Below are 9,180 nucleotides of genomic sequence, written 5' to 3' on the forward strand. Positions count from 1 at the left end.
ATGCGCGCGGTGTAAATGTTATATGTGATCGCTGTATGTGATTAAAATATAAATTTTTGTGTTATTCAAATCTACTGATTTATGTTATACTTTTTCGTAGGAAAATGCGGGAGTTTGCTGATTTTAATCTGATCTTTAAGTTTCTTTCTCAAAACATATTTTTGAGGACAATTCATTTTTTAATTCCTGCATACAAAACTATGCTGTACATTATATCTATCATTTTATTGTTCAGTGGAATGCAAAGATACATAGGATAACGTATTAAACACGTGAATTGTACATAGTGTTTTGGTATGCCTGGACAGAAGAATAGAAAAAAAAAAAAAAACAGTTTGGAAGCGTGTAACATTACTAGTGCAAAAACAAAACAAGAATATTTGTAGATCTTAAAGACAAGATCGCAGAGTGGCAGAGGATACATGTGCTGTGAGTAATAAAGTCATAACAGGTGTTGATTTGAAAATAGTGTGTGTTGAGGACATACATAGTAACTATATTGTATTTATAAACGGTTAATGATCGATCAGAGTAAACAACGACGGGTCACAGAATTTTAGTAAAGGGGTGCTAAAAATAAGTAGTAGTAGGGATGGCTATTATTGTTGGGGAGTGATTAAGGAAACATATGGGAAGCATTTAAGCATGGGGAGGATTGGGGTTAAGACTTGCCGGGAACAATTAAATTTACATGTCTGGTCATATGGAAGTGATCATTTTTGTTTTAGATGCGGGGGGCAAACAAGGGCAGGTATCAACAGATGGATTGGAAAGGAGTAGTTGGAAGGCATTGACTGCGGATTGGTTATTGGTGCGGTGAATTTTGTGTGGAGGTTGTGTAAGTAACGAAGTCCACGGATAGCATTTACCGAGGCTGACCGAATGCCTTTACTCTGAGGCTGACGGCGAAGCGTACGAAGCGTACCGTCCGTCTCGTTTGCTGGCCTAGCTGTCTCCGTGGGTCTCCTCGGCTACGACAGCCAAACGTCAACCGTCCGAGCTCCGGGTTGTTGTCACACCGACGCCCGTTAAAACTCTAATAAACACCGATTATACCGTTTAATACGGAAGGTTGTATGTTCATTTCTGAACTTTCGTTACCACGTGCGCCACCGAACGTATCTTTCCAACTGAACAGTCCCCTCGCGCCGGTCCCTCGTATGCTCCGCCCATTGTATCATCAGATCCACGTGGGTTTAGTTTTGTTGTATGGAAGGTGGCGCTGACTCATGATGAAGGCTCGAGAGCTGTTGCGTCAGGTGATCCTTGTTCCTACGAGAGATGGGTCGGGTGGCTGTCGGTCTTTAAATGTGCGTTACAGTGACGGATTTATAAAAGTCGGATTTATCATATCTTCGGTCACTTACCGGTAAACAGGCGGATCTGGCTGTGTTGCATTGAGGTGGCGGGAACCATGCGTAATTAAGATGGTTTAAGGTTATAATTGTACACATATTTAACAATATATGTTTAGGTCAATTACTAATATTAACAAATGTTTTATTTTTTTTTGAGCAGATTATTCCCTGTTTAGGGATACTTTTTATGGCAATTCTTCTGTCTGTATTAGGATTTTTTTAATTATTTGTTTTTAATCAATAATGACTAGATCTTAATAGGGCTTTTATTTTGTTACATATTCAAGTGTTTTCTTGTTCCTGAAACTTGGCTCCCGCATTTGCTTCTATCAGTAAAAATTACTTTTACTTTTCTGTCACAGAAGTGAATCAAATGCGAAGATACTGTTATGATCTTTTTGTTGTATAGGAGTTCGGTCTAGACCCTGCCTCTTATTTGGAAAAGTCTCTTTCCTGTTATAATTGCCGCCTGTACAAATAAATTCAAGTTTTCCTACCAAGGCCTTAAAATCAAAAAAAGTTAACAGAAAACATTCCTGATTAAATACTTAGCAAGGTATTTTGTTTTGCACTGTACAAATAACAATTACAAAATTTCCAAGAATGTTTTTTTTACTTATAAATGCAAGTGTAATCAGCTCCAATAACTTTTTTTTTAAAAATTTTCCCCCCTTTTTTTTGTTTTAACAGGTTGTTCTGAATGTGGAATGCTGAATCCTTCCACCCACTGATGGACAGAAGATTGACAGCGTAACAGTGGTTAGTTTAGTTGGTTTAAGTTGGAGTGATAATAACAGATCAAAGTTAGTGAAAGTTATCTAAACAATGCAGATATTATTTCAAACCTGTGTGTTTTTAGTTTGGCTGGAGGAGGCCAGATGTTGTGGCAGATGTACATAATACAACAGCTTTTCATTAGTAAGACCCAAAGAGACTTTAACCCTCTAGGGGGCCCCGGTAAGATCCCAAGAACAAAGGCACAACATTATGCTTTGAGGTTACCTAACGTAGACGGAGCTGCCCCGGGTTTAAAGGAAGCGCAGTACTTGTTGCAGCAATGTGGTGACAATCCCAGACCTTTAACTAAATATCCTCCTTTAAAGCCTCATTGAGCAGTTATATGATTAGTGACGCAGTGTTACGCTGAATAAAATGACAGATTTTTCTGGTTTGAAACCATTGTTCGTTGGAAACATTTGGGATAATGTAAGAACTCAACTACATAGAGAACATAGAGCTAGAGTTTATACACTGTTTAATGAGGAAATGTTACAGATTAAAGCTTTAAAGATGAGTTCAACAGCAGTTTGATAAACTAGAAGTTCAATTTTTCCACTATGCCCTGAATGCAGCACTGTCTGTGACATACATTTTCTGGATGGGAAAAGCTCTTTTTTACATAAAGGCCCACTCCACTGTTCGTTTCCTTTAATGTATAACATCAACCTGCACACTGACTGCAGATGAAACATTTACATCATATTGATGTTTAGTCATATGTGTTGTCTCAAATACACAAATTAGGTAACAGGAGCAACTCTTGTGAGTGCAGGATCTTTGACTCTCTTGAGGACAAAGTATTTGTTCCAGAAATATTTTGAAATAATTAACAATTTCTGTCAATTATCAGCTTTAAGATCTGAACATTTCCTAAACTTTGCCCCAGAGGACTGAGCCAACACAGTCCATCTGCATCTTTAATCAAACATTTTAACTCTGAGATAGAAACGTGCTGTCTGTACTCACATCGTAACTGCACACTTTCTCATTTAGTAGGTTAATCTATTGTGCTTGACAGACACTATCACTGGCTTCATCTCATGCTCAATGCACAGAAAAGAAAATCTCCAAGAATAGCAAACGCAACCACCCTAGATAGAGAAGTAGGACGTGTGGTGGTGTGATTCTACAAAGGATCATGCTTCCTCCTTCATTTTCTGCAAAGGCCTTTCGTTTCATATTACGCATGGACAAATGGGATATTCTATGCGGTTACCTTGGAAACAGGCATGTATCGGGTCCCTGTGTTGCGAAGCAGGAGAAAATGATCCTTTATGTGCCTAGTAATGGCAGAAAAGCAGCATGACTCTAATGTGCTCTAATGTGTAATTTCTGTCTCACTGCTGGTGACGGGTTACTGTGACTGCAGAGGGGACTGGCACAGACAAATGGAGACAGGCACAAAGCCTCAAACCAAAAGGCTTTTGGAATGAGAGTAACGTGTTCATATGCTGGTGATGATTCAGAGAAACCCTCAGTTGCAGCACCCGAGGCTTTTAAGAGTGACTGTGCAGAAGCCTCTGTGTTTGTTAATGGGTTGCACCTTTAGGAATAATTTCCACCAGTGCTCATCCTCCAAAATCTTTACATCTGATTTAGTATCATCATCTTCATCGCTGTTGTCACCATCCTGGCAAAACATCTCAGCACACTTCTTTTTATAGATATTTACAATGATTCTCTTTCATTTAATCTTCATATTGTGAAAAAGCTAAAGGTGGAATTGGGTAGGTCATAGATTTAGGTTCACATAGAACACGCAGGGATGTTTTTGACTCTAGTGGCACAAGTGGGGCACTGACTTATGCAAGTATGTGTCTCAGCTTTCTTTCATTCCCAATTTATACATTTCCATCACTGTTTATGGACCCCAGTCTGCAGAAATATTAAAATCTGTTAGTTAAATAGCACATTTATACCACATGCAAACTGCCTGAGATTAGCATTTAGTGGGCATGTCTGCAAAGGGGAGACTTGTGGGTACCCAGAAAACCCAGTTTTATTCAGAGATCTTGAGGTCAGAGGTCAAAGGATCAATTTGAAAATGGCCATGCCAGTTTTTCCATCGCAAAAAAATGTAGCTAGCCTGACTTTGGAGCGTTATTCAGCTCAGTTCCCAGAATGCTAGCACAACATATCGTCACTCGCTACAGCCTCTCAAACACAGAGTGGAATAGGGTAAGGATATCAGGGTGGCCGATCAGTTTTCAAGGGTGGCCAGAGCCACTTCAGGGCCCCCTCGCCCCTGAGAACAGGACCGTCCAGTATCTACTCACCGCTCCTGACTGACTTTATGTCAAATTTAATTAATTTGATCATTAGTGACTTTGATTAAACAAATGGGGCAAAGTAACTGCTTACTGTTACATTAAAGTCATTTGTACCAACTTGATCTTGGCGGTGTTGTGTCTCAGTGGTTAGAACTGAACACTGGCTCAGATCTGGAGCTGCCCCCTGCCCCGGGTACTTCTCATGGGTCAAATGCAGAGAATGAATTAAGAACGCTGCAGTCAGAACCGTCTCAACAAACTGTCCACGGACTCTCCCTCCGGTAGCAGCAGATTTTAGATGTTACATATCTTGAAACATTCTCTGAGTTAAATAAAGGGCATTTTAAAAAAAGCATTGTCATGATCTCCTCCAGCATTTCATATAAAAAATACACCCAACAGCCATTGTTATATTAATATATGTTTAATTCTTCTCCATTTTTATTATCATTATGTTTTATTTTCATATTTGCAAATCTTACAGGTCCTTTGTGCACGGACCTATCATCACGGCACACACATTGGCACAACAAGATTGTTCAGAAATAGATAAATTCTAATCACACTTTAATAGCACACAATTTCATGACTTTTGCAAGGACTTGGGAAAGACATACTATAACAATAACAAATTTGATCATTTTTTTTCCTCTGTTGAAATCAGAATTTGTAGGATGATGTGCCAAAATAAAACATAATAGTAACATGGACATTCTCAATTCTCAAATAAACAAAGCATAAATAAAAAAGGAAATTAAAAACATGAGATTTAACCATAAGATGTGCAGCAGTTGAATAGAGCTCTGATGAATGTGATGAGTTTTGCCATAAAAGTGCCTTTAAAGCACAACACTTCCCCTAACATGAAATAAAATAATCTCTGTCTTTAAATAAGAAACTGCTGACAATATAAAAATACATGGCATTGTACTGTAGTTCATTAAATAAACCAACAATTCATATATAAAATATTATATTGACGTGTATAAAAATATGCCTTACAACTTTTTGAAAAGGGTAACAGCCGTAAGCTTTTTGTCTGCCACTTCAGAACACACAGTCGACCACAAAATTCCAACATATGTACAAACAATCAACTAATAAGCAATCAGAACGCCATTTTGACAAATAAAATGAACAGAAGCATCCAGGATCATATTCGTATGACTATTTTTTTCTGACTTGACATATATATAAGATACTGTAAGATTCAAGCAGTACTTGATGGAAATAGAGACTCCAAAATAAATTAATAGAAAAGAAATATTCTGTCAATTAGGTATGTTGATATCAGTGTATCTTTGGAGAGAGGGAGAGAGGACGGTGAGGGAGACACATTTTTCAAACATTTGTGTCACATCACCTGCGTTAACAGTATTTCAGCCCACTGAGATCAGAACAAACACAGGCAGTGTCAGCTATCCTAAACTAAGAAGGAAAATCAAAATCTACCAGAAAGCCGGGACAAGAGCCAGGGAATATAGAGATCATTCGGAGTAATACCGCTTGGATCACTGAGGCAGTTCACGGAGCATTAATGTGAGCATGCAGCATGTCACCAGACGACGCGGAGGACGTTGCTGCAACTGTTGAACATTCAGGCAGATGTTATTGTCGCTGCTGCTGGACTGTGAGAGTGTGTGTGTCTTGCTTCTAGAGAGGACATGAACGTTAACTGGTGTGTATTATCCATAGGAAGTGGTTTATCCCTGCTACCTCCTGTCCAGGCAGTGTCTAGCACATGCTAAAGCCACCCCCTCTCCCTGTGCTCCTGCTCCTCCACCACCACCTCCTCTTCCTCCTCCTCCTCCTTCTCCTCTTCCTCCAGGCTCAGAGCAATAGGACAGACTCATCCCTCACTCCCCATCGCATGGTAAAGTACCATCTTCACTGGCATGTGAAGGCACGGGTGTGCCGAGCTCGTCCACGCACCAGCAGTGGCCACGCTGCATGCCCTTGGAGGAGCGGCACTGTGTGAGATTAAAAGACAGAGAGGGAGATTTTGAAAGGGAAGGAGGGCGGAGATTGAGTGGGAGAGTGGCAAAGGTGGGGAGAGAGAGAGAGAGGAAGAGAGAGAAAATGATATGTCATCATAGCGCAGTACTGATTCTCTGAGCTCACAGCTGAGAGGCTCAGGGAGAGAAGTGTCAGTTATTCTCAGCCCCTGTGGTCACAGACAAATCTGTGGATGCACCGAGCAGAAAGCTGCAGTGGAGTGCGGCTCTCACACTCTCACAGATACATACAGTGACACCAAGTCAGTGCAGCAAAGACACGTTTTCACAGCACAAGAGCCAATAAAGTTCCAGTGCTGTGTTTAATGATGCTTCAGGTAACTGTAACACTCTACCTGCTTTTTCCTGTAGAAGCCACGAGTGTCACAGTTGGGTATATAGATGTCACGGTCAGACTGGAAGATTGTCAGCTCGAGACCCCTCAGGACACTATTGAGCAGCTTGCGGCAGGGTGCCTGAAAACAGCAACGCAGAGTGTGACTTCAAACATCCCCAGAGGCAAATACAGAGAACCTGTCTTCATGTAAAGAGTGGCAGTGGCAAGCTGCGGTCTCCCCTCAGGTGAAATCCTCTTTGATCACAACACATGCGGATGTGAATCACAAAGGATTAGCTACAGTGATGCAGCATTAGAGCCAGAAGCAGAGAATATGTATATTTATATATATGTATCAGATGCCACATATTGTATAACATTATATAACCATATTGTTACACAATGCATTTGGCTTTTCAGGTCATTGTTTGAAGTGACTGTGCGTTTTTTTTTTTTTGTCACTTTGTAAAATTAAACAGTGTCATCAATTATGTGACTATTGTTGCTCCCACGATAACACACATATTAGTTCAAGTGCTGCAGATCACCCGGCTCGCAAAGTGAAAAATCTGTGGCGGCAGCGGCCGACTTGAAACTTTCCTGATTCACATCATGCTCAATTAGTTCTGCCGCATAGCAGCACACACATCATGCACCATAATGCATGGCTTCAGGGCAGAGTGTGTGTACATGCCACTGCAACACCCCAAACAGCAGAGGATCTGTGGTAATAACTCTCTATAACACAATGCAGCTCATATGATGTGTATTAATGCCATCTTGTTAAATAAAATGCTTTATGCAGCTCAGAATTTTGATCGTTTAGGCGATGATCCATTAACTTCACTCATTAAAGACTGTAAAATAAGAGCATGAACTTACTCTTTCAATGTCACCACTGTGTGAGGGATGGGGACCTGAGAGGAAATGACACACCGGCATGAGAATGTGACATTAAACCATCGTAGTTATTAACATCAAACCACATCCAATGTCACATTTTACAATATATGCTGCATATATAATATTTAGACTTTGCTATCTATCTTTGCGTGTTTTTTGCACAGGACACTTTCTCAGCAGTCGTTCAGATGAGCTCTATCTGGGGTGGTCATTCAACGAGAGACCTAATTTCCATCAGTATATTTCCCTTTCAGATAGTTAATCGCAGTATCTCAGTTTGAACAGTAGATGGAGATCACTGCAATAAAAAGCAGCTTGATCAGGATGTAGGTGACACTGTGACAGTTTCACATTCATTCTGAATTCTCTACAGAGAGGCTGACTTGTAGGACAGATCATTGTCATGCACCCTGTCACTGAAATGAATAAAATATATTACACTGTACATATAAATGCAGGGGTGTTCACCCTCACTTACACACTGTTGCAACACCCCAAGACTACATAAAAGGTCCTTGTTGTTTGTGATTTGCCATCATTTGTGATGAACAAATCTCAGTCCTTTACAATGGGACTGTAATGCCAAATGACATTTTTATCACAGTGACTCCAGAGGCAGTGCTGAGCAGTATTGGATGCTAGAGGTTTGCAAATTCATCTGTGGTGCACAAAATGCATCCAGGCTTAAATGTCACACACTAATTGGCCTTTCTTTTTGTTGGTGAGTGACACAGCATCACATGCAATTCACAGCAATACAGGAGACACACTAAATACAATTGTGTGTGGTGCCTGTGCCACTGCACACGTCTAACCTACCTGCAGTGTCCATGCATGTGTCTGTGTGCATCTGAAGGCGCATGCATGTACGTGTGCATACGTGATTTCATGCACGTGTGTGTGTGTGTATACAGTATCTTACCTGTGGGGTGGGGCCTCTCGGTGGGACTTGTCCTGCTGTGCTTGGCGCAAATGCCCCTTCCCTGCAACAGAGCCTGGAGGGGGCTGTGCTCCCTTGGTGGGGGAACACAGCGGAGCCCCTTGGCACAGCTCAGGGTGTACACACCACAGGGCTCTCCCTGGGCCAACACTGACGTGCTGCCGGCAACATTATGGTCCCTGGGGGGCCGACCTGCCCCCAGTGGATCCCTGCAGGAGGGACAGACCTTGAAGGGGCCCAAGCGGTTTGCCCCGGTCCATGATCCACAGTGAGCAATCAGCAACAAAACAACGGTTGTTAAGTTAGAAAGGATAGGCATTTTCTGTCCAGGTCTCAGGTTCTCCACTCTGTCACTCTCTGTCAGTTAAATGTGGCTGAGGCTATTTCTGGATGTATATTTCTCCCTCTCTCTCCCTTTCTCTCCCCTTTCCTCAGTCTTCTTCCCGTTTCTATACAGTAGCTTTCCTTGGTGCTTTTGCCGGTTGAGTCCCCTGCAGTGCCAGAGGAGACAAATGGAGATCGAGAGAGACAGAGCAAAGCACCAGCTTTTAAAGATCTGAAAGGCGGTGATAGAGAGTGAGTGAGTGAGAGAGGGAGA

General features: G+C 41.4%; 1 protein-coding gene across 1 annotated transcript; it reads right to left on the minus strand.

The window, feature by feature from the left end:
* Window positions 1–4,816: 4,816 nt before the first annotated feature.
* On the minus strand, window positions 4,817–9,174 carry igfbp6b (insulin-like growth factor binding protein 6b). Its single transcript, XM_035656618.1, has 4 exons — window positions 8,565–9,174; window positions 7,622–7,656; window positions 6,759–6,878; window positions 4,817–6,378 (listed from the first exon to the last, which is right to left on the minus strand). The coding sequence occupies exons 1-4, from the start codon at window positions 8,899–8,901 to the stop codon at window positions 6,265–6,267; spliced, it is 606 nt and encodes a 201-aa protein (XP_035512511.1). The 5' UTR covers window positions 8,902–9,174; the 3' UTR covers window positions 4,817–6,264.
* Between the last annotated feature and the right edge of the window lie 6 nt (window positions 9,175–9,180).

The sequence above is a fragment of the Morone saxatilis genome, unplaced genomic scaffold (genome assembly GCF_004916995.1).
Source record: "Morone saxatilis isolate NCDOM2014 unplaced genomic scaffold, NCSU_SB_2.0 Contig15, whole genome shotgun sequence".
Taxonomy (NCBI): Eukaryota; Metazoa; Chordata; class Actinopteri; family Moronidae; genus Morone; species Morone saxatilis.

Excerpts from the sequence above, each read along its gene's own strand:
- igfbp6b (XM_035656618.1), bottom strand. The coding sequence starts at position 8,901 with ATGCCTATCCTTTCTAACTTAACAACCGTTGTTTTGTTGCTGATTGCT. Across the intron at positions 7,657-8,564 it reads CGAGAGGCCCCACCCCACAG|GTCCCCATCCCTCACACAGT; the intron begins GTAAGATACTGT and ends ATTTCCTCTCAG. Across the intron at positions 6,379-6,758 it reads GCTTCTACAGGAAAAAGCAG|TGCCGCTCCTCCAAGGGCAT; the intron begins GTAGAGTGTTAC and ends AATCTCACACAG.